General features: G+C 36.0%; 1 protein-coding gene across 2 annotated transcripts in view; it reads left to right on the top strand.

The window, feature by feature from the left end:
• Window positions 1-27,669, top strand: part of ct (homeobox protein, cut) — a 236,168-nt gene that overhangs the window by 197,966 nt on the left and 10,533 nt on the right. Inside the window, exons 5-6 of one of the 2 annotated variants that reach the window (XM_068767221.1) lie at window positions 12,847-12,980; window positions 13,515-14,024. In XM_068767221.1, coding sequence (XP_068623322.1) covers window positions 12,847-12,980; window positions 13,515-14,024 — 644 coding nt within the window. The remainder of the gene's footprint in view (window positions 1-12,846; window positions 12,981-13,514; window positions 14,025-27,669) is intronic. The other variant, XM_068767222.1, reaches the window with a different exon arrangement.

The following is a 27,669-nucleotide window of genomic DNA, read 5'->3' as shown; positions in this document are numbered from 1 at the left end:
AAATAAAAATAATTATATTGAACATTTAAAATAGTCGATTAATTTCAATAGAGTCATATTGTTAAAAGAAATATCACAGTGTTACCAACTGACTAAATAATTACAACATAAATTTGACAACCATACAGAATGTAATTTATATCTTCAATAAACACATGCACTTTCCCGAGGACATAGGTGTTTCAAAACAATATGTTATCTTTACACGCTGTCGTGGTGAACAAACGGACGCCGTGTGCGTCTGTTTGCCGACCCTACCTTTGACTGATAAGACGCAGGCGCCGGAGGATCCATCCTCACTGTAACCTCTGGAACATTCATCAATTTGGCATGTTTTAAACTTAACTTTCTACATAATTAGGTTAAATTTCCCAAATATTACCAATTGGTACCAAACGGAAGATTTTAACGCCCACTAGTGGGTACACGCTAGGTAGAGTCTTCACTTAGTGGACCAATATAGTAAAGATTCAAGTAAGACGCTATATATATGAAATGTCAGAAGGAACTAAGTTGATAGAAAATGGTACAAAATTTTTTTTTCGTAAAAATAAAACTCAAGAAACACTGGGGAGTGTATATATATATATACATAGACATATATATTTTTATATATTTACTTTATTGGAGATAGACAGTAACAAAAGGCAGTTACAAAGTACAAACTTAGAAGCTTAGAAATATAAAATTAGTTTCAGTTGTTACCTTATAACTATCTCACTGAGAACATATAATGATTTATAGTCAAACAATGAAAAAACAAATAAAAATAAAAACATTACTAAACAGGTATTAAAGACTATGGTTTATATATTTAAATTATGTTTGTTTATATATTCATATTATGGTTTAAATTGCATTGTATGTACTCAATAATTTCGAACGAAATTGTTTTTTAAAAGATACGAGAGAGCACGAGAATATATCAATATCACTAACATATGAATTGTGGAGGTCACACATTCTATATAAGGGTGCACGTTTACCGATATTTGTCCTAGCCGTTAATAAAAAAAGAGAGATCTAAAATATATATATATAATTTAGGAAAATTAAAATTAACTCTACTAAAAACCGATATGAAAGATGTAGCTCTATAAATAAATATAATTATAACTAAACATATTAAAATAACTTGTACAAGTTCGCAATTAAGAAAAATGAATGTTATGTACTTATTATATCATACAACTTAAAACTAAATTCACTTCAGGAGTCCAATGTAAATTTTCCTTTGACATACCGTCGAGTGACCAGGCGATGCTTCTGCGGCAGCACAAATAAAAAAATAAATCATTCACACATACCCACAAGAGGCAAAAGGACCCGATGCACACGGAGAGGTCCGTGAACCTTTTTTTTTTTAAGAAATCGGTGCAGCGACAATGTCCCACAAAATTTTTGACATCTACCCGCTAAACGATTCGAGATAGAGAATTTAGCAGCCTACCCCGTGTTTGTACAGTGTATTGGTAGAGAAATCGCTCCCTGAGAACCACTAAACGATTCTATTTATTTTTTTATTTTTTACCATTTCCTGCGACCGACACTGGGAAATATAAATACGATTATCGTGAAGCTAATCGATGCATCGAGATATAATATCGATGTTTCTTTTGAACAACTTTTTTTTAATCATCTATAATAAACACACAGACTAAATATTCTAATCTTAACTTAAAACATTGTTTATTTATAAATAAAAAAAATGGTAATATCTTATATAAGTAAGAAAAGGACCGATATTTAGCCACTTCCGCACATGCAGTGGTAGTCGTGCAACAAAGTTCACCGCCCGTCAGCCTGCTGATAAATGCATATGCGGCAAACAATGCGAATTACACAACTACCACCGTCAAATCACTCAACACGTGTTTCACCCCTCCACGGGGCATCTTAAGGAGTTATGTTACACCAATTAGTGCCAAACACAGAGTCTCTTTGTTGGTGAGTTGACTCTGTGTTTGGCACTAATTGGTGTAACATAACTTTCATTTCCATTAATTACGTAATCTTATATATCTGCTACAGAGAAATATGCTCTGTTTAGATTCCCTCCACCAGAACAAAGCGTTTTGCTAATACTTCTATTATGTGAACATCTAAGGATTGGAATAATCTACGACATCATTGTTTCCAGACAATTATAACTTAGGAGTCTTCAAGACAAGAGTGAATAGGTTTCTAAGCAAGCATGTAGCATCTTAGACATAGTCATCACTTAACATTAAGACAGAGGTCAAATGCTTTACCTATAAATGATAAACAGCGTCTAATAAAACAGCAGTTGTGTGCGAAATATTATCTACAAGCAATGAAAGTGATTTTGAATCTGTTTCTTCTTATTTCCAACCGATGAACGTTCAATGCAAGGGATAGGCTTCCCCAAAGATAGCTAAGACAAGTTCTGAACATCTAGCGATTTCCTGTGGCTTTAGCGATCCACCAATTAACTACAATAATATTCGCATATTGTCACAATAAGAATGATAATGGTTATAAAGTTTTAGCAATTCATTGTTATTTGTGTAAGGTTTTCAGATATTTTAAATATGTGGTCCACAGCACAGAAATAACCAATACGATACGAGTAACTAAACATGGAGAGTCCACGGAAGTGATTTAGTAACTAAATCTAGACTTTGCGAGTTGAATACTCACCTCAAACTTTGAAGTAAATTTTAAAAGAGTAAAATTAACATTGTTAATGACAAAAAAGAAACATAAAAAAGTCACAGTCGAAATCATGCGTGTTTTCACAGCCTTCGTGTGTCCGACGAAAAAAAAAATATATACTCAATCACTCGAAATCTGTTTGTCGGGCGCTTCCTTCCTCCGTGTATACATCCTTTGAAGGACGATGTCTTAATGGCATGTCAACATGTTCTCATGTCACGTCAAACTCTTGTCCATCTTTGTCTTTGGGTTTTCGGGTTTGATGGTTAGATTTATGGTGTAAACCAGGGGTGAGCAACATGCGGCGTATTAAACATGTTTATACGGCACGCCAAGCATTTCTAAAATTTAATTTATTTTCTCGACTTTCTCTATAAAATTGCGGTATATGTTACACCATAACAATTATTAAAAATTTGTAGTTTTCTGCGCAGGTATATACGCTAGTATAAAAAAAACGTTGCCTGATCTTATCACAAGGCAATTTTCGGACAACCATAATATGAAAACAGTAAAGGTATAAACATCGCATATATAACTTGTATACATATAGACAAAACATACATATAGTGTATACAGTATTTATTCATATGTACTTAATAAAAAAGTATAGTACATATGTATAAATACAATTATATATCACAAACAGTTGGTTATTATAATAAATGTAAATGAATTAATTAAATACATTTAAATGTAATCACTTCATTTATTGTTTTAATATCTTCAACGATTAGACTTCAATAATCATTATGAATAAATATGATGGTTTATGGTACAAGATATTCTTTATTTGATTATATCTAGTAATTATCTATTCAGTGCTTGTATCTTATATCTTCTCATCTCTACTAGGGTGCAGGCTTCCTCGTGTACAACTAAATGTACTTACTATTTATTATAAGAGCCAGTACACGAGTTTTGTCGAGATTACACAGTAGTAAATTACATACTCTATTCCAATAGCAAACCTAACTATGAAAAAGCCTTTGTTATATATCAAGCGTGAACTTAAGTTGCGACCACACAAACGTCCGCAACTTGTCCTTACTTAAGTCTGCCGCAAGTTATTTTTACGACGTATAATTTCTTCTCAGAATGCATTCGATAATTCCTTCTCGGACGCATTAATAGGTCACTCAAGTATCAAGATTGGCGAAGCGCGGAATACTTTCGTTTTTAATGAAAAGATTACAAGACTCAACTAGTTCATCGCTTACCTGTTTTATTGAGTATTCTGGAAAGTTCTACAACTATTTAGTCCATATTCTTCTGAACTAAATACATATCTTTTTATTACGCCGTATTTCTCTGTATTTTTTTCATCATATTTCCTTCAAAGATCGCCAGGAATTGATCTTACACTGCCCGCATCAAGGGACTTCTCTCGAACTGGACTTTGTCGTCGTTCCATCTAGTGGGGGACTTCCCCGCGCCATATCCACCAACGTCTGGTCATCACTTATGAACCGTTCAGTCCGATCACAACTTCATACGACCAGTTCTTCGTCCTATGATGATTAACTTAATCCACTTTGAATCGAATTTCATATTCGAAATCGCAATAATATTAATTTAATTAAAAAGAAAAAGATTGTGTTTACATGTACTATCAAAAATGTTTATGTGAACACAATATAAATTTGACAAATCACACATTAATACAGAAGTAAAGCAAATATGTTTACCTATTTATATTTTAGAACTCTTTTTATCATGGTTCCCACTGTTGGGATCAAAATTTCCTCTCAGATGTAGATACGCTCTGAGCGTATTATTTGATGTCATATATACTTGAGTTGCTAAAAGTTTTTAGAACATATACTTATAATAGACAAAATATGTAGTCATCTCGCAGATGTTTCGTAAACACATAAAATGATCGATAGATCGGATCTATGAATAGATCGATACCCATGTTCGGTGTCGGTGTTTATTATGTTTGCACAAGCGTAATTTTATGTCGCGACGTCGGCCCCTTTGACTTTAGATCAAAGACGCCGCCCTCCGGTCGCCATATTGGTAAAAATAACACGAACTACGGAGAATGACGGCCGAGATGCGATGACACCGCGGCTAAAGGAAGTCGGTATTTTAATACATACCATCCAATTCATCAGCATTACTCTGTTATTCTAGATAGCTTGATACTGGAGTTTCTTCTGCAAATTCTTCTAACAACCGACTAAATCTAGGTTCAAACGTCTCGTGCTCGAGTCTAAATGTTAAACGAGTATTATTGAGCAACAGCCCATACCAAGGTCCCCATTAGGGGGGCCTGGAGCAAAGTTTCTCTAGGTAACATCAGCCTAAGAGTTTTAAGCCAAATAAAAAAAACTTACCGATATCCTCAAATAGGGTGATAATTGGAAGCATAGATCTCCTCCAAAGATATCTATAGGTAGATATACCGTAATCGCCAAGCTCAGCAGACAGGTTGGCGATCGCCGTGATATATTATGGTACGCAGGGGACGCTGCTGACCATCATCTAGTTCCTCCTTTTCATCCTGCCACAAACAATGAAAAATCCTGATTTTGAACTAGTATTTAAAGATTCCGGGACCTTCAGGACGGAAGGCGCTTACCATCAACCACGTTTACGTATCTATTCACGAGGTAATCCCCAGGAATCTTGGCCAATGTCGTGAGGAATTCGCAAAAATTAAGGAATTATTAAAACAAAACAACAATAACTTAGATTTTCAATTTTAAGAAAAAAACAAGGTGCAATTTTTTAAAAATTTCTTAAAAAGTAAAGTGAAATTGTCATTAAAAACTTCCAGACATCAGGAAAGCAGATAATTTTTTAACTTATATTGGTAGTACTGCCTATAACATTTGTCAAGCGCCTAAACCATTTTGAAGGATGTTTTGTATCTCAAAGGCGTCAAGTTTCGATTAGTCGACGTCATACTGTATTGGTTCTTCACCACCTTTTTCCCAGAACCTAGACTCACATCCGCAACCACCATGTTTGCCTGATTTGTCTCCGTGCGACTTCTGGCTGTTCAGGAAAATCAAAAGGCCAATGCGAGAACGTAGTCTTAACACGATTGAGGAGGTAGAACCTCCTCACCTTGAAGGCTGTACCGGAAAAAGACTACCCCGAAAAATTGTTGACAAAAGTGCGTCTTATTGGACAAAAATTCATATTACTTTTTTACTATCACAGCATTATATAAAAGATCGCAGTTTATATAACATTTTAGTATGACCACTTCGTCTATTACGTTCTACAACTCGCCATTTCCCGATTCCAGTACTCTAAGATAACAAAATCCGTTTAATTCGTTCCGATATTAAAACAAATGTTAATCATAGACACATGTTTATGAAATTTCTCGCGTCGAGATAAAACAGTAACACTATCAAAAGGATGTTAGTTAATTACTTCCGCCACCTCGTGCACGTGGGAAACTTTGCCCACCGTTTAATTGATCACTTTATTACAATATACATTATATAAATCTTCCTTTTTTTATTACAAATTATTTGTAAACCATTCCGAATGAAAACACATCTGGATAGATGTATTTATCTTAAGGTTATCCAGCTGGTTAAACTTTAAACTCGATTAGTTATATGATACTCTACATAAAAGATAGTAAGATGATCATGCAATCTACATAATTTAAATTGATTCATACATATACATATATAGATCGTAGGTCGCAGTTTCAATTTCAGAGATACTTAAATAATTGACATTGGAAATGGTTACACATGGCAGAATTCCGCCTAAACGGGCGCCATTTAAAAAGTAAATTAAAACAGGATTACTACTCTGTTTAATTTTTTTTATTATTTATCGTTATAGATTAGTATTTTTAAAACCTATATATGACATGCTCCATCTTAGCTTTCTTCATTCTTACGTCCCCAAGTGTCGAGTTCACATTTGTATTGCGTCCTTAACAATCAAATTACCTCTCTTTGGTGTTTAGGCATAGCGTTGGGAGAGAATGTTCTAGATGTATTTTTTTCCATTGTCATTTTATTGTACAATAATGTGTTAATAAATAAATTATACTCAACAATACAGCTTACATATTCTCGGCATTTTGACTGTTTATATTGTAGATGCAACATTTAAATTTAGAATCTAAATTTTCCAAAGCCGTTAAAAGCTATATAAATAGCAAACTATTAGATGTGTTATATCAACTGTCATTATGTTTTAGCAACATTTTTTTATCTGTAGCAATCTTTTGCAGGCATTAGAAAACTTATAAAGCAATAAAATTTTTAACGTGACCGATGGAAATGCATGTTTATTTATATATATATTCTTGCCCGTTTAAAATTGCATTCAAGCTATGTTATTCAGCGATCAAATAATTGCAATAAAAAAAAAACATTGTAATGTTTTCTGTAATCGATTTATTCTTAGTGACGTGCGTGTGTCGTATTTACGGTTTTCTGAATTGGGAGAAATCGGTAACATTGAGAATGCGATAGATAAATAAGCCGCGGACAATGAGGGAGTCCCCGTCCAATTATTGGTCCGGGCACGCGAGGTCCACACTTGCGTTTTCCCATCCACCGACATTTCCATTCAGACGTCTTTCTATACTTGCTCTGAGAAGTAATGTAATCCTAGTGATGTGCTTATTAAACCCAGTTCAACCACCTTTTGATACACTGATAAGATTGACAAAGGTCAACGTGATTGTATAATACACCTTAGTCAGTCAGACATTAAGTTTTAAAATATATTAATATACCTATAAATATATAACATAAGCAATGACACTAAATAACGAGTCATAAGCTTTCAAATTCTGCTGTAGAGACGAAACCAGTAGTCATGAAGGAGTTGCACAGTGGACAGACAACCATCAATAACTTAATTGTTATATATAATAAGAAAATAAATAAAAATTAAGAATAAATAAAATAGTACAAACCCAGAGAAAAGGCAAAGGAAGTGAGGCGATGTATGGAAAGAAATAAAATACATTGATAAGAACGAAAGATGAGTATGAACATAGAACGATTACGGTCAAAAATTACTTTGAAAAAAAAAATAACCTAATGGGTCACGATAGGGGATGAACAAAAGACTCCAAAATGAGGCCATGAAAACTTGATTAAAATGTGTCATTGAAAATCTATGGCAGCCTATGTTCAATAATGTACATATCATGAATAATATATAATTAAGCTACTATAACGATAGAATCACATACTGTTTTAAAAGCCAAGTTAATACCGTTTAATTGTAAATTTTGAATATAGTCAAACGTAAATACGTTCAATATTATTAACCAAGTACAAATTCATTCAAACAATCAAAATAATACCTGCACTTGCAGTAATTACGCATTAAATTTTAAATTAAAAGGTAATATGTGTAAAACTTATTATTTCCCTAAAACTTGACTAATTACTTATATTTAAAAAAATCGATTTTCTAAAAATATGCTTAAGAATAATCGATATAACATAGTTTAATTTAGCCAACACTAAACTAAAATAATCCAACACAGTCCACGCTCAATAACTGTTGGGAGCACCTGTAGCGGTTTATTGCTTATTTATACCGTTCCTCAAGTCAGGATTAAGTTATAGCCAGCCTCCCGAAGATTAAAGCTTAATTGGGGGACGGGGCGGATTGATTTGCGCCACAGACCTCCGCCCGGGAACGTATCAAGTGGTGTTAGATTTAACGCACTCGATTAATCGGCGTGTCTAACGTGGCTCCATGCCTCTTGTGCCTTTATCTTTTAAACTCTTACATAAAATGGCGGGAAGACGATTGTCAAATTGACATTTAATTTTGTTATTTATAAGAATATATTAATACTTCCTTTTCAATTTAATAAACATTAATTTTATAAACTGTGTTGTTCTGTATTTTATCGACGTAAAAGTATCGCTTGAATTTGTTGTGTGCTCTACCGAGAACAAGGTGCGTTTGGAACCCTCGAAGCTTTAACTTAAAAGATACTTTCTTGAAGGTATATTTTTATGAACATTCTTGTTGACTCGATGATCATTATACATTGATCTGTGGACTCTAATTTAAATATGAAAACTTTTTATTCAACAACCAACTTATTAAAAACTTGATAACCTACATGAATAGCGATTGTTTAATACACCGTTATCTGTCTATTAAATATCGTGTGTTTTGAACAAATTATGAGGTTGTAAAATTAAAAAAAATATATGACGTAACAGACTAAGAGATTAAAAGATAGGGACCTAAGTAATCATTCGACTCTACGAAAAAATTACAACAGACTATAATTTTCTTGTGCCATCAAAAGAAACAACCAAATCTAATTTACACTTCTTCAAGTTATATTTGCTTTGTGACAAGAGCGAAGCTATTAGATACCGAATACCAAACTCACACACACAATTATCATTCCATATTTATCTAACATAAGAACAACAATAGTACACATGGGCAATCAAAAATTTAGTGGAACAACGATGTTGACATGGGCCCAACTGAGAAATTAAGAAAAAAAAAAGAAATGTCAAATAAGGAACGAAGCTTATCTGTTGTTTAATTAAAAAAGCGAGGGCACACACGATTTACATATTTCTCGGAGACGGCAAACAATATTATATAGTTTAGGCCTGCAGCCTCCTATGTACCAATAGACGCGTATCTCGGCCACCTGTCTCCATTTGCTTAGGCGATGTTTAACTTACATTTAACGAAACTTAGTCGCACACGAATTATCAACTAATTCACGCGGCCCGATGTTTTTTGACGCCATAAAGCTAGAGAATGCGTGGTCCTAAGCTTTTTACAGCGTCCCCGTGTTGACTTCTCTCTACGTTTGTCTAGCGTTCATTTGGAAACGCGCCTTAGTCAATATCTCTTGTTCAAAGAAACTGTGACAGATGACGTGCGATTCCCGCCTTTTCGGCTGTCAATGGACCGAAGCGTTCGGATAGGCGTCACTGCATGGCGCTGACCAATCGATCGGTTCGCGATTGGTCAGCCGCACGCTGGGCGGAGTCCCAACTTATCGTCGACCGATCGCTCCGATTGTGACGTCAAACTCGTTCGGATACACTTATAAAAACGTCAAGTTACTCATTTATATTTTTAATTTTAATAAGGAAAAAAAAAACATCAACATTCCGTTTGCGAAAGCGTATGATTAGATGTTAATAATTTTGCATCGTTCATTTAAATATGCATTTTTAATTAGTTGCCTCGATTAAAAAGAGGAATCTAAAAATAATTTTTTAAACTAACATCGACTCGTGAAATGAAGTACGTTTAAATTTTGCTTCTGTGAAAAATGATTCTACATTTAAATATTTCAGAAGTTTGAGTATTTTCTTTAATACACATTTAATATAGATATATGTGTATAATGTTTGGGAAGGAAGTTATGAAATGTATAAACTTGATCCGGTACTAACTTGGTTTCCTTTTTGCGAAGAATTCTGCATCATTCTGTTAGGCGAGCTCAACCAATAGATCAGGTCTCACCTGTGGTCGCTGCAAGACCCTAGTTAACATTAAAAGCGATTAATTGAAAACTTAGGGCGACCGCAAACGCCGCGGATTTTCGCCCGCCGGGCTTCCTACCTAAAATATTCAGTTAAACACGCCTCCGAATAGAAACCCCCGTTCAGAGACAAAGATGCTCTTACAGCTTCCGCCTGGAACAATAAAAGCTGTGGAGCTTTCTCTTATTTCAATTTCTTTTAAAATATTTTTATACTTCTATCATGATATATTTTTAATCTTTTTTGTATATTGAATAACATCCAATGACTTCTTTCTAGTAACACCTAAATTTAATACGATATACTTTTAAAATTTTTTACAAACCATATATAAAATTATGAAGGAATAATATTACATATTTTACACATTTCAAGTTTTAAACTCAAAACCAAACTAGAAATATTAGTGTAAAATATTTAAAATTCCTTTTATAAATCGACCTAGAAGGTGTCACATAGCTTCTGTTCCTCGAGGCGATTATAACTCGAAGCTATAACGCACCACTCAGCGGAGCTATATAGCGGCGCTATAAAATATAACAGTGTCGTTGAGAGACATCTTTCTAACACGCTTTAGCTGTCGCAGTACCGTTGGCGGGAAATTGCAGAGTCAATCCGCCATTTTGTTTGACGCAAAACATTGTGCACAAATGAAATTTTATTAATATAATTATATGATCCTATTATAGTAAATAATCCTTATAAACACTAATAGTATTTATCGATTTTATTAGCAAATACAGAAAAGAAAATAGATTCGCGTGTTTAGACAATTGTAATATTACATATAAAACGAAACTTTCTACCCAATTGTAGGAAAATAACAATAAAATAACAACACATTAATATTTATAATTGGATAATTGAGTTGATATTTCATAACAATTTATGATTACATTTCAGTTTTAGAACGAAAATCTTAGATTTCTTACACTCGTGAATATTGTATAAAAAAAAAACAATTTTCAAACAATTAATATTTCTATCGAATTCAGTCGTACACTCATAAACGTTTTTTGGCAACACACACTTAAATAAATCGACATCAATTGTTTTTTGTACGCATCAAAATTTTGTTCGCGAATTTTGTACAGAAACAAAATTTCAAATATCATTTAACGTTTCTATATTATAGTGTTTAAGATAGGAAGAAGCGGCAAGACTTCTATTAACAATTTTCCTATAAAATCCTCCATGTGGAAGCATCCGTGGTGATAAGTATTCTAAAGCACAAATAACTTTTTCAACTCAAACATATTTCACAGTGTAACAATTGTTAGATAACCTTATGGTGCTATTGTTGAAATAATCGAAAGCACTCGTACGTTATTCCCTTCGGATATCGCTGCGACCGTGAGGCGCTCAAAGTGTTCAACATATAACTATTAAGCGCTTGCTCGCAAATTTTCATTTAACCCAGCCGAGTACGAACGCTTGCCTTTACCGTGCAGCACGTTTAAGCGACAAGACGTCTGAATTTAGCCTCTTTGTCCCGATCAACGGGCTTAATTGGTGATATATTAAATTGTAATTAAGGTTCCCTATTGCCGGAGGTGTGAAAATCGGGCGCTCGGGGCGAATCGATAGATTCGGCGACTTGTTGCACGACTACCTTGCGCCCGCCTTCGGAACGAACCAACTCATATTACTCTTACAAACTATAATCTAACTTCAAATAATAATCATTAACAAATGCTGCCATTTGGTATTTTGAACTTCACCGGTTTTTCATAGGCATTGACGACCGGAAAAGATGATGGTCGATGACCAAAACAATACATACGCAATACAAACAAATCTCAACAGATTACGTAACATAGGGCTGTATAAATATATCCAAAAATATTCACGAAAGATGCGCAGATCACTACAGTAAATATAATTTAATCCTGAAAGGTTCTAGAGTGGCGGCCACGGACCACTAGTTACGGTTAGCCCTCCACTAGGTAGATCACGCAGGATTGGTCGTATTTGCTATCTTTGAGGGAAGCCTTGCAGAAGGCGTCTATCAGCTGACGTTCCACTATAGTGCAATATTAAAATAGCCTGGTAAGCGTATATGGTAGACCTTCGGAATAACATCATATCACCTTGATGATGTATTGATAAGGCTTATGATGATGAATTAGAATATAGTACACAAATCGAAGCCTATTTGCAAAAGAAAAGGTTCCAGCGGAACATCTGATACGTTAAATTAACATTAACAGAGTAGGCAACGAAGGGGGCCCTTATCTGTTAATAGCAAGGAGCACTCAAAGGGTAAAATCTCAATAAATTTATGAAAGGAATATTGCCAATAAGGACACCGGCATATCCTATTAATTAAAATACTTAATTAATTCACCTGAAATGAGTTTAATCAATTCCTTTGCTCTCAATTTATTAAGGGCCGGCGATTGGGTGACCTCAGGCTAATTGTGTCATATCTCTTTATTAATTTGTACCTTCCTTGATGTCATACAACCTTTTACAGAGGCATTTACGGGTAGTATTACCATTGAATTATTTCACTTCGATAAACCGGGTCAAATATAAAACGATTTGATAAAGACACTTAAACACGATATTCGAAATTCCACATTTGAAATATATACATTTATGGACTACCCTCAAAAATTTGTGTACTCTTTAATCTTTAGTTAAATCTGGGTTTAAATTCTAAACTGTGTTTCTCTTGTTATAGTATGCTCCGGTCTCTAGACTTGAGTTCGGACCGGCCGCTAGAGAGGAAACTGGAGCCTCTCCGCTCCCCGGCCGTGGCGCGGGAGGAACGGACCTCCTCTGAGCGCGACCGGAGCGTCGAGCGCCGGGACACAGGTACGTACCGCACGGCTGCAACCTGCCACGTCTCTACCGCCTAACATTGTGCATTTCCTAGGTATTGTTCAAACAATAAACACATCAACGAATTTGTGAATTCTAGGAACGTAAGATTATTGTATAAATTTTAAACTTGTATAATATTTAGGCCTGAAGGTTTAAATTGAATCGGTTGTCTCTAGGGCTTATAACAGCTCTTTAATATTGAGAATTAAAGGTTTATACATGTCTGTCGCTTGCCGCGAGATCATCCAACTCGAAAGGAGAACTTGTTGTAGTTAGAGTTGTAGTCCGTGTCTAGACCGCTAGTCCGTGTCCGCTTCACACGGAGGACGGAATCTAAACGCGCGGAGTACGAGGAAATCCAGCCCCACCACCCCCACGCCGCGCTCGCGTAGTCCGCACCGCTCTCAACTTGATCTAAGGCGCCGACATCGAACGATTGCGTCCAACACCCACCACCTCCCCCCGCCGCATCCCACGCCCCATCCCACGTCCTCGTGTTCCCGCGTAACGGTGTTCTCACCGCAGGTGGCGAGGAGTGGGCCAGCACGCCGCCGCCACTCAACAACAACACGACGCACCACAACAACAACAGCGCGCCGCCGCTGCCGCCGCCGCCCAGCCCCTTCCGCTTCGAGGAACACCGCCCGTACCGCTTCGCTGAGGACATGGGCCCACTGCCTCCCGGCGCGCTCGTCGGCCGCCTCGGGGACTCCCTCATCCCAAAGGGAGACCCTATGGAAGCCCGGCTGCAGGAGATGCTGCGCTACAACATGGACAAGTACGCGAACAGCAACCTCGACACGCTGCACATCAGCCGGCGCGTGCGCGAGCTGCTGTCCGTGCACAACATCGGGCAGCGGCTGTTCGCCAAGTACGTGCTGGGCCTGTCGCAGGGCACGGTCTCCGAGCTGCTGTCCAAGCCCAAGCCCTGGGACAAGCTCACGGAGAAAGGACGCGACTCGTACCGCAAGATGCACGCGTGGGCGTGCGACGAGGCGGCCATCATGCTTCTCAAGTCCCTCATTCCCAAAAAAGGTATTAAACATTGTCGTACGCGGGTGAGCTTCTTCCTTTGGGACCTGGCAGTTTCGCGTCGATTATAAATCCCGGTAGAGGGGAACATTGGCAGTAGCTCATGGCGCATGTTTTTCCGCTCCATCAAAGTTCGGCCGCTATCAGCGCCTGTCTCGAGCCCCCATCAATCACGCAGCACCGAACGGCAGCTAAAGCGATTAACCCGCTCGCACAATGGATATTTTTGGCCGCGAACTTCGAAACAATTGTGTATTTTGACGCTCAATCCGCCGCTTCATTTGATCGCGAGGGCCCGCGAGCGCTCGCTCGTTAATTTTCCGATCATGATTTTGTCATTAGCGCTTTGCAGCCCGCTTGCGCTCGCGTGGACTCGCTCAGTAACAACAGATGAACATTGAACCAAAGTGTACTTCTATAATTATTGATCAAGTCCATCGGCGAGTGATAAAGACATTACATTTCAAATCGCTTTAAGTTATTTAAGTCCGACGCAACATGCTTCTAGGCGAAACTAACAAAATTCGTACAGACCATCATAACGAACGCACATGTTTAAATCTAATTCCGCACTTATTTTTAGTTTTAACGAATATGTTTTTTTTAATTTTGTTTTGCTCCTGACCTCGTCCCGTTTCCCGCCATTGCCCTGTTATCCTTTTTCCTGTCGCGTGCGGAGAGTGGAGGACGCCCCCACCCTCGCCGCGGGGAGTTGGGTGTGTTCAAGGATGGGACCGTGGTTGATGGTCACACCGATCTTTCGATGACGTCATCTTTAAGACTTCTTTTATTTTGGTTACGTTGTTATTATTTAAGAACATTAAACTTTCATATTTACTACATTAATTTGACATGTTTTGTAATATAAGTTCGAGACGAGATATGAATAACAATATAATCTTGTGGTTACGAAAACAAATGTAATTTCGCGAGATTGAAAGTCATTATTCTTTGATAATTCGTAATGGCGTCCTCGAAGACCATGAAATTGTCAAAAGAACAATGTAAAAGGGAAGCGCACACGCGTTTTTTTTATTTCGTTACAAATGTTCTCTATACATGCAGCCAACAATTTTTTTTTATTGTTTTACCCATTTTTTTAGGTGTACTATAAATGGTGAATGAAAGGAGTTTTCTTTGTTGTTTTAGCAGTACTTTTAGCTTCATATTTCTGTTTATTTTTCGTCGTCTATATTGCAACGCGACCGGACGAAATTGGGAGAAATTAAAAAGGGAAAAATAAGGCGGCGTACATATTAATGACAAAACGCGATGTATAAATCGCCGGAGACAATAGGGCGGCGAGCGTTTGCCGCGGAAACAATGTCCATCGATGGGCGCCGGCAGCATCGAGTCGCAGATAGCGCTAGAAGGGGTCCCCACTTCTTATTTCCGTCGCTTTTGTTTAGTAGAAAGGGATGCGCTGTGATCCTTTGTTCAGTCGTTTCGCTGAACTAAATCTCTCTGAAGATTCCTCGAGCGATGAAACGTTACCGAGTTGAATATCTGCGACCAATTCGAGCGCGTTGCTTCAAACTGCAACTCACTTTACATGCAATACTAGAAACCAGTGCAATATCTACACTATCTCTAATTTTTTCTCACTATCCACAATACAAGGTTTCACACATAATAAATAACATTATAAAATACTTTAAAAAAGCGTTTATGAATTCGGATTACTACATATTAAAATTAATTAATGTTCACAATCCGTTCCTGTAGATTTGAAGTTATTGGTCTATCGCAGGGCTTCTTAAACTATGGGTCGCGTAGCAAAATTCTGGGGTCGAGAGATTTTAATGTCAAATGTTTATATATATACCATTTTATAACATCACTAGAGTTGGTGAAATACAGTGGACATGCAGCGTCTAGACACGCGCATTTGTTGATGGTTTTAAACTAATATAAAAACAATTTTATAATTTTTTGTGAAATTTTTAATTTTAGAATTTTGTTTTAAAACTAATTCTTTAACTATATATGTATATGTATATTGTTACCTAATAAATAAATCATGGAATAATATTAATTTATTTTTTTTATTTGTATGGGGTCGTCAAGAAACTAGCAATCATAAATGGGGTCGTGAATGACAAAAGTTTAAGAAGCCCTGGTCTATCGCATTCTAATATATATAAAGGCTATGTATAGGTCAACATGTATAGGCAAGTTATGGCGAATTCTGTGCGGTGATATCAAAGGTAACATTTAGATTTGATCGCCGTCCGCCGTAGAGCACCGAGGACGGTCACCATCCATCGTAATGGCCGGTAATGAGCGGGCGGACGGTCGCGCACCGTCGGCGCCGTGGGAATACTGTCAGATACCGCTCTTTGTGCGTATTCGATTATGCCGATTCAAACCTGCCATTTGCCAAGTCGCTAATACTGGTTGTATGTTACAATCGTAAACAATGATATACACCTTTCTCTAGTTCTCTATTGAATTACAATTTGCTTTAAATAGACAATACAAGAAATATACAACAGATATACAAGAAGTATAGAATTAAATACTAGTTATACCTAACGGCTCAGTAATAATTAATTTATAAATATTTACATGGAGTAAATTTTCAAAGTTTGACCACCAGTGGGCATCATAGACTTAAGATCGCAGCAGTGATCTGTCAAGCCCACTGTCTCCTTACCAACCGACGGAATCGATTTTGATTAATTTTTTCCCTTCTTTTAGACTTCATAGCACCGATACACTATTTAGAGATTCAATAGGGTATAGCTAAAGCAGGGTATATCTATACCCTATCCAATACTCTACTAAAGAAATTTCAACGCAGTAGCGTCGCTTGTTCATGAGGATCTCTTAACTGTAATTGGGTTCCGTACAGATTAATTATTTATCCACTGTAAAGTAAAAGTTAAGGGATTCTTTACAAGCTAGTAAGTTATGGAAGTAATAACAATACAAAGTCCTAAGTACAAGTGTGTATATTTATCAAACTTAGTGACAATGTTTGACAGGTCTAAAGGTATCGCAGAGCGCTGTGTTTCGACCGATTTATGTATAGAATTACTTAATGAAATCAGGCGTTACCTTGCGAAAGTCCATCCTAAGTAAGAAAAGGACCAATATTTAGCCATTTCCGCACATGCAGTGGTAGTCGTGCGGCAAACAATGCGAATCACACAACTGCCACCGCCAAATCACTCCTCAACACATGTTTCAACCCTCCACGAGGCATCTTCAGGAGTTATGTTACACCGATTAGTGCCAAACACAGAGTGAGTGAGTCTGTGTTTGGCACTAATCGGTGTAACATAACTGTATTGGTCCTTTTCTTACTTATTAAAGAATTATATTTCGGTATAATTCCCTTTTTCAATGCACAATGACATAATGTAGCTCCTACAAAGCCTTATTAACCTATAGGTGATCTACTTCTCCCACAGCCAGCTAGGTTACTGATGGTATAGTGCCTTCAAACATATATACGCATCTATATGCTTCACAGCTCCCGCGAAAAGAAACAATAATTAATTACAACAGAAAGAGGCAATTCGCGTGACAGACGATAATAAATAAACTTTTCTTTCGATCAAACTGTATACATTTATAACTATACATTGTTGTGATACGTTGCGTGAACTGTTACAATTGTTAAGCGGCAATGTATATTGATCTGTTAAATATATTCGCGATATATAAACCAAAAAAATTACGTTACGCATTACTTCTCTTTTCGCTAATTATATCGTACAGGTATATATTATTTATTTATATGAAGAGACATGAAATATTTTTCAAATAACCGATACATATTGCTATCGAACATTTTGAATTTTTTTGACAGTAATTAAATAACTTAGATGTCAAGTTATTGCCTTGTTTTAAAGTAAGTCGTGTTCCAATAATGACAACTTAAGAATAACATTGAAGGTTATAAATAACTTAGAAAAGTACCTCAAGCTTACGTGTTTTGCACTTAATACCATATAAGTTACTATCCATTTAAGTACGACCGATCTAAGCTGTAAACATATCAGAAAGTTGTAAATACTTCTTTTTTTGAACGCACGTCAAACTCCGTTCCCGCCATTTCTCACTTGTCTTCGGTGTAAATTCATATTTTTTTCACCGGCCAGTGACGTTCGTTGTGGGGATTTGAAAAAGTTGAAAAAACCGATAAAACCGGTGTTGTTCAATTTCCGAACGAGCGATGCATAAATCGGTGAGCCATCAGCGTGTATAAAACGACTTGCGTTGCGTCTAAAGATGATAAACTTTTTTTAGCTATATAGCATTATTCGTTTAGTTCATATCGTTATAATTAATGATTGTTAATTATTTTCTGTATCATCACGGTTCAGCGGTCTACTGTCAAGATATCTTTCAATCCTGCTAATGCAATTTAGTTTTAAGTTCCAAATAATTAGACTTCAATGACTTCGTAATGAGAGAACAATTCAAAAATACATCGACACGTTGTCATAACAATGGAGTCCCACGTCCAAGAGTGGATACGCTTTGTGTTAATAGCGATAAATCTGTCTAGTTTCGGCAAACATGTCCAAAGCAACAATGGCTTTTGACTTAAGATACCAAAAAACGTTTTTGTAAATTACTCTTATACTTCGTCATACCATTTTCGTATAATTATTCAAGAAATCATGCATAGAATGTTTGGCAAAGTGATCTAGAAAAAATATTAACTAAGGCAACGCATTCGAATTTTTTAAAAATCGATTTTTGTGTGTTGTACCTGGTTACGAAATAACATATAACATAATTTAAATAAAACCTCTTTTAACGAAATTCGTATTTCAAAGATTATTATTCATATAGTAAATTGATTAAAAGCCATATCCCCTATATTCTGATATGGACCGTACAAAATATAAGCGGCAATATTTAGACAAAGTTCGCTAGCTATCGTAGCGTGAAAATCTATTTTCAATGGGCCACTATCGCGGGCGTCCGCTAGCGGCTTTATGGACGAAGTTAAGACCTCCCAGCAGTACCCGGTCCAGAGCTAAGCAAATTTTAATATTCAATCGCATTGTCCCCACTTACACTGCCATTTTGTTCTCAATTCGCGCTCCACTGACTGCACCGCCATCTTAACCGTTCGGATATTCACTATCGCATTGTTAATTTTAAATCAAATCCACACAGATAAAAATAAAATTGTTATTTTTTTAAATTATCTGTCACTGTAGACTTTCTTTACAAATATAAACTATAAATAATTAAAACTTAATTCAAAGCAATCAATCTTTTTATGTTAATAGTTAAATTAGATTATTTATAAAATTTAATTTTCAATAACCTACACTACGACATATTAGTAAACATTTTCATTGAAATGCTTTATGGTATTGTTTCTTCTGGTTTTGATTGACATCATATGTTAGATATATAGGTTCTGTAGGAGTTGTAATTTATTATACTTTATCCTTAAATTTTCAATTTTCTTTCCAGAAGAAGGAAGATATCTTTATCAAATTTTGAAAAAATACACGGCCCAAAGTTTACTCACGTATTGCGCTTAACAACATATTTTACAATGTATAGTTATTTAAATGGATATAAAAATTATTGTAATTATGTTATTATAAATATACATAATTATAAAGAGACCGTGTACAGGAGTTTATAGAAAGCCATATGTAAGGATTGAATAAAAATAATTATTAATAATTAAATGAACCATAAAATGACAAATGTTAAACAATTGCATTAAAATAAAATAAAATATTTTTGACAAGACATTTGCGTAATAAAGAAGTCTTTATATCAAAGCAACTGTAAGTAATTTGCTGTCAATAAAGTAAATATCAAGTCGACGGGTGGATTGTTCCGAAACAACTTACAGATGAACTGTCAATGGCGGGTCACGTTCGGAAACTCGCAACTGACAGTTTAAGAACGAAGTTAGCGAACCGAGTGTGTAAACTGTGCACTAATACGAATGGACACCGTGGCGTCCGCCGACACGTTCAACTCAAATGGCTCCAAAGTTAAGTCATCTTCAACCACACTTTAAACCATTTGAATTTTGAATAGTTACATTCTTAATATGAAATTCATATATGCTACTGAATTATGATACCTTATACCTTATGATAACATTTTTTTATTCCTTTACGATATGCTGATAATCTTCATCGATGTTGTATATACACCCTAAATGTCCGCTACTTGCCTTTCTAGCTCCATAATATGGTTGTCTTTAAAAATTGAAACGAATGACTAAACTTCATTTATGTTAGTTCAATACTATAGTTTTTTATTTTTATGTACACAAATATGTAAAGAGTATTAGATAGAAAATAATACAAATGACTTATGAATATTTCGTACAGTAAAATTTTGGTTATATGGAAAATTATAGAAGGAAATGAGGTGCCAATAGCCTTTATATAAATATCGTTAGTCTGCAAAGTTAGACCCGAAACCCGGCGAGCGAAAGGGCGTCCGTCCGTGTCAGAAGTAGTAAACAAACGGGCTCGATATATCATAAATCAAAAACTTTCGTTGCAAACACGAATATCCGAACGAGGAATAATCACCTAATAATAACGCCGATACCAACTAGTTTATGTAACAACATAAACATCGCGTTTTTTATTGATTATTGCTTCAATTTTAATGTGAATGGTTTAACGTTTAAGCAATGTTTGAATTTTCTTTTGTTAAAATTAGTGTCATTCAGTGTGTGACGTAGCGCCATCTCGTGTGCAAGGGTTGAACCAAAAATATAAATATCAAAAACAGCTGAAAGCAAATGCATGTGTACACCACACCGCCACAAAAGGCTTCATCTTACGCCAACAATTATGAAATTACATGAGCGAGACAGAGATTCAATTTATGAGGCAATTATAACTAAATACATACACTACTACAAAAGACGCTCCCCGCAAAAAACTCCCGACGGCAGCCACTTAGAAAGCGCCTTTGAAAAACTAAATAGCCGCTTAAGAGCGTTTACACTGAAATAACTTGAAAAAAGCCCGATTGAAAAAGTTCGGTATGCGAGCAACAATGTACAAGTAACGCCATCTGTTGGCGAGTAGTGTGCAGCGCCGGCGTAAGGGTCAAGAGATAATTTCTCGAGGAATGCCCGACGTCCCGCGGCCGCTTTGATGGCTTCCGACGAAGCAATCAGACCTCTTTACGGGCATATTTATGATTATAATACCGTGTCTCATTATATACTTTATGATTTTGTACCTAACCGGCCGCGCGGGATAATGGCGGCAAAGTAATTGTTACAGTTGCTCCGCAAACGATTCGGCGCGAAAGGGACGGAGAGACGGGAGCCATTGCTCCGCCGCGTCCTTTGTTTACCGGCGCGTTTGCTCGGCGGCGTTTTTAACGCGAGCGACTGCGCGCTGCGCCCCGAGATTTGCATAGCGCTCAGCGACGCCGCTCTCTCGGACAATTAGTTGCACTAACGTCCAATTAATCGCCCGGACACGACGCGCGACCTTTGCGACGAAGATTATCAGCGCCCGCGCAGCTAAACGGCACCGAATGAAATAATCACCGAACCGAACCGACATGCGACCACTTACGCAGGTGTTAAAATTTAAAAAAAGAACACATAAAGGCAAATAGTCCCACAGACATTTACATCGCCGGCCATATTCGCATAAAACATTAATGTTTTCGTAATAAATATCACTCAGTGTGTTAATGCTTAAAATTATTAAAAGTCATTCCTACACATGATAATAAATAATAAAACGTTGTATATAAATGTTTAACATAAATAATTAAAGAGTTTATTTTATAAATAATTTGTTCTAACTATTGTACTGAGCAGCATTAAGGACAATTTTTTTCTTCACATTAACATTATTCACACTTTGTCCATCTCCAGAAGATGGGCAGAAGCGTCCTAAAAATGTTTGTTATCGTCAGTTGTCACTTCGAGTAAATCACCCGTGAAAAACAAAGTAAATAAATCAAGACAAGACAAAAACAATATATTAATAAAACCATACAACAGAGACTACGTGAAGTCCAATTAACAATACGACAGATTAAAAATAGATCACTAAGTACTACACATGTTAGATGTTCAGCTGGCATTATGTCTAAATTGCCTTTGCCCGGCAACATTTATTGTGGAATTCGCGCCAATAAAATTGTAATGACGGTGAAACAAGCGCCCTTTTGCCTGGATTTATAGACGCTGGAGTCCGAGAACACGAATAATCCGGTGACGTTTGCAGACCGCTCGTTGCAGCTCCCTGAAATAAAACAATTAATTAATTCCGCTGACTTGAAAACGCACGACCGCGCGGCGGACATTTTGTGATTCTTAGAGATCGCGTCATTAGGGCCGGCGTGCGTTTAGATTTGCAAAATTATTTATTTATTACATAGGAAATGAATCAGGCAACGCAATAAAACCAAAACACAATAAATTTAAAAATAAAATAATTAACAAATACACGATTAGTACATATTATTATTAAAAATCCAGTACCAAATTTTCTATTTATAATACTAATTTGTATATATTGATACAAAACAGGTGGATACTTATCTGTATCTGGATCTGTATCTGGATCTGTACAAAAATGTGATCCATTTCGCTTATATTTGACATTTAATTAAAAAGTTAGGTTAATATTTAATCTGTGACAGATAAAATACAAGTATATACTATTTAACAATGACATAAAGCATTTAAAAAAAGAATTGTATATTTATGAAGGAATTAAATTTGAATATTTCTCATAATAAAATTATAAATGACTACAGATTATACACACATGGCAACCGCTAACGTCAAACGACCACCACACGATCAATAATAACTCGAATCTTATCTGTGCACGTTAACTTTATATAACCCGAGAGCTTTATTATTTTAAGATGTAAAATGATAAAGAATTGTTGAACACGACTAATGTATATTACACTGCCATCTTGATATTTGTATATTATTTAATATACGTATAAAACAACATCGCTCGTGCGATCCGGATTTGAACTCAACTCCATTCGTGTAAAAACAATGACAAACTTCATCAATATTATCACGATTTTTGGTCTTCCCTTTAGATTGACAATAGGACCTGTTAAAAGCACCTCGCATTCAGCGTCTTCCTATGACTTTAATAAGTTTTTAGTAAAATAATCCCACAGAAATCCTATATTTACACAAAAACTTAAAATTTGTTTACAAATACAAGAACTAACTTTATTTACGAAACCAATCACAATCCCTAGTTAACAACCAATTACGTGTCGTATTTGTGAGATGACAGATGTGTGCGATAGAGAAAGGTTTGACCATACCTTTCTCTGTCGCACAATACGAACGCTCCAAGTTTTGTTAGTGTCGATAGTCGTTGGTCCAGCTTGTAGATGGACGCTACGTGCCAATCCGTGGTCTCCACTGAAGAATATTAAATCCCTAGCTGCTAGATAATCTAGTGCTTCCAACTTCAGCGCCAATTAATTAGGCTACATACTTAAGTTTATCTAAAGATCTCCTCATTCCATATTCCACATCGTGAAGAACTTAGAATAGAAACCACTCAATAGCTCAAACATTCGTATCTTATTAAGTAATAATTATAGTATTTCACATCGTCATTTTAACACATAGACGCCCCCTGAAAGACATAGGCCTTGTCCAGAGATATCTACGAGAGGATATACCATAATCGCCACCTTTGAAAGGCGGTTGATCGCAGCATGGTATTGTGGTACGCAGAGAGCAATCCTATATAATTAAGGCACAAAGTTTAAATTATATAAGAATATATGGTCTATATCCACGGCCTCTACATTAGGCTACCATTGCTCTTTTTCATATACATAACAACAATGAGCTTATCTAAAAAGAAACAATACATATATATGTTTGTACAGCACAATACCTTTAATAGAAAAGGACAACAAATACATTCTTGTCGGAGAATCCTTCAAATCAATATTAAAGATGCGAAACCAGTTATTGGAATGTTGCCAAACGAAACATTGTATTTAAAATTAATATATTACAAAATGAAATTACTGATATTTTAAACATGACAACACACAAAATGATTCGCGATTCTATTTCAAACAAGAGTAACATATAACACTTCGCCTAATAACGGAAGCCATCAAAAATCCTCGAACGCGCGCGAATCCGTGCCGCCATTTTGTTTTACAAGCGAAACAGTTTTAATAGGAAATTAAGTGCATCGCGACATATTATTCCCGGTAATTAATAGTGTAGGGCTCCCGGGAGCGTAACTCACGGCGCTGTCCTGTACGGTTGTTTGGCTTGTCAGTTGGTCTACGATTTGTGCATCTCAAATTTACATCTTCGCTCCAAGTGTTGCGTAATTAGCGGGGATTAATTCCGGACCGCGGATGACATAGGTGGTACGGATTAGCTGCTATTAATCTGAAGCTATAGCTTTTAACATGAGCTAAAATAGCGTTATATTACACATTTCTTTAAGAAATTAGCATTACAATCTAAAAACGAAACATATAGATGTTTTTGGTATATCGGTATATGATAGATAAGGGCCTTCAATGGAATAATTCAATATCATCTTAACATGCTTTTTTCTTCTGAACTTGATCGATATATAACGAATAGCTTTCAGCCATTATCATGCTATTTATCCGTTGTATTAGGTTTCGCCACCATGACGAAATAAAAATAAAATAAAAAAAACTATAAATCGTGGGAAACGTAAATAAAAAATGTATTTATATTTTTCCTATTCGTTTCCATTGATTTTCACGGCTAGAATATTGATTGTAAGATAGACGTGTGTCGAACACGCGATCCTTTTACCCCAGGTAGATATCTACATAACTTAAATAACTACCTAACGTATATTAATCATCATATGTCTTAGTGATAACACAGCTCTGGAATTTATTACTCTAGTGTATTAAATATACTTGTAAAAGTTATCACAGAAAATGCCGAGTTAATTGAAGACTCTTTCTTACTTTAAGGCTGTATATAATCAAAGGCCTCATATAATGATCACCACCACCGAGAACTTTTCCCAACGCCCACTGCCCGCTGTCTCTTCACTGCTAGTTACACACCATAATCAAAATTTCTTTATTTTTACGACAGTGTCTTATCTTATATGGCTATACTCATAAAGGTATCAAAATTTTAAAATATTACGAATAAATAGAATCGGAGAATTTTTTTTGGATATTTTTAACTGCTTTTTTATATGCATATAAATACATACGGTACATATATCAAAATTACATATTTAAATTTTTTATCTGTGCGTCTTTGTTCCGGATAATCTTTGAAATGGCTTGACCGATTTTGAATAGACTTATACTGGCAGGTAGTTGATGTAATAAGGAGTAACTCAGGTTACTTTTAATTAAAAAAAAACTAAATTAACATTTTTTTTTTAAATTTCCACGCAAATTTAAAAAAAGCTATGAAACACCCAACTTACACTGTATTACATTTGATCTTACATATAACGCGTTGGAAGAACCTAATAACATCAATAATGTAAAAATCTTAATACGGATTTATATCTAGAGCGAGCAAGATATAAGTTTTTTTAATCCTTGTATCATTTTATTAACTCATAAATAAATTGCATGTATTGGACTGTTCCAAGTTATAGAAGGGGTTTGTCAATTAGAATTATAATTGTACGCCATTCATATCAATAATAACACGGTACACGGTACATACGCGCAGTAAATAGGTTATGTGACATTTAACGATTTCTTTTTAAACTGTGTAGTTCGTACGTAACTACCCGGTATAGTTCAGGTGTTGCCAGCTTAAATGAATTAAGGCAGGCGCTCGGGCCCGGCGCGATCAGCATGTAAATGCATTAGATGGCGCAGCGGATTCGGTGATTTCGTTAAAAAACTTTCCCGGAGCTATCGTTAAAAGTTTCGGCGCTCCCGTGGGCCGATACGTCGCTCGCATCCATAGACGAAACCATAGACAGTTTTTTTTATTATTACACGTCACTGTTTACTTTGGTGGTGATATCAGCTCTAAGACTTCCATTTCTGAACATCGACCTCCCGTATATATTTCCATATATCAATGAAAGCGGCCTGCATACATCATCTACATTTTGATATACATCCATAAATATAATCAGCTAAATGGTCTGACTCAAAGTTTCTCTGGATCGAATTATAATTTTCAAGTTGAACTCACAATCAACAGGCCACATATCGTTCTGAACAAGTGACCGTGCATATCATCCTGGTGTGAAGATCAGAGACTTGTAATTTCAAGGACATCCACCAATTGAACAGACTAGCCGATTCGAATATGACATTGAAAATAAATATCAAAGATCTATATCCAGTTTAAACGATGATGGCTATATAGCCTTCAGTGGTCTCGTTGCTTTAAGGTTTCTTTTTAATCTGACTTGCCCTGCTGCCAAAATGGCGTTTAGATATCAGATTACGAGGTAGCAGGGTAGTAAGGTAGCATAGCTCGAATACTCCTTAGACAGTCAGGACTCGAGAGCTCTCTTTTAGATCGCTTTGGTGGATATTACGGCATAATTAGATCCAAGGAGAGAGGACCTCGACTTGGGCTGAAATACCTGTTTATCATTCCGTCTTAAGTGCGCCTGAGAAGACCTAACTTCAACTTAGTCGATAGTTATTACCTTACTTACATTACAACCTCTTCGGAAAGCGTTACAGCTGAAAGAAGTGACGAAAGAAACTCCAGAAACTCTTCTATCTAGTATGATCAATGGGTAACTCAGTATGATTCTAGTATCAAATTGGATTCTTCTAGCATTAAAAGCCTACACAAATTATTATAAGTGGACAGTAAAATTTATAAGTAATAAATTAGGTCCATCTATAGATAGCGGAATGGGTCTTAAAATGAACGATTGAATCTAGTTAAGAAACTAGCGACGTTTTTAAGTCGATGCTGGGGGACCGCGCGCATCTGACGCAACGAAATGTTTCATAAATTCCATCGAGTTCTTTCGAATTTCAAAAAAAAAGATTTTAAAAAAATAACGGCCGCCACAACAACGCCCTCTTTGTCTTTATTTACTAATACCTGGAATGAAAGCAATAACGAAACATGTGCATTTAAATCTATACTTAGAGATATATAGCACAAATAAAAATATATTACTGTGATATATTTCAGAGAGATACAGGTTGATTAGTAGGTATAAAAGCCTTTCAAGGGATACATTTATAGATCAAAGCTACAGATTGATGAATAGTACACTCTATCCAATAAGCAACGGTTTCAGAAATAATTACGTAATGATTATTATCCAATTGCATTTTAATCACTATATACATGATGATTGAAAATAAGTGTACAAATATGATTATATATTTATTGCTGACAATGAGCTTACATTGTCACATTTAAAGCTTTTAAATCTATAATCAATCATATTTTATAAGAGATAAAACAGGATTATGGAAAATTAATTATTGTGTATCTAAATTTAAGAATGTTAGGTTATGTTGTGACGTAACACGGATTGTCACAATGGCAATGAGCGCCGATGTCCTGCCGGGGTTTTGCCTCGGGCTCTCGAATCAATTGCGCCGAGCCGGCCGCCTGATTGCTATCTGACACGCGAACCCAATCATCAGCCCCACGCACGCAAACCACCACCCGATAGTCCGCGGACAAAAGAAATTCTCTCTCCTA

This window comes from Battus philenor, unplaced genomic scaffold, assembly GCF_028537555.1.
Source record: "Battus philenor isolate CCGP_79_NKW_IND1 unplaced genomic scaffold, ilBatPhil1.0.hap1 SCAF_23, whole genome shotgun sequence".
NCBI lineage: Eukaryota > Metazoa > Arthropoda > Insecta > Lepidoptera > Papilionidae > Battus > Battus philenor.
This window is presented reverse-complemented; position numbering and strand designations above follow the sequence as displayed.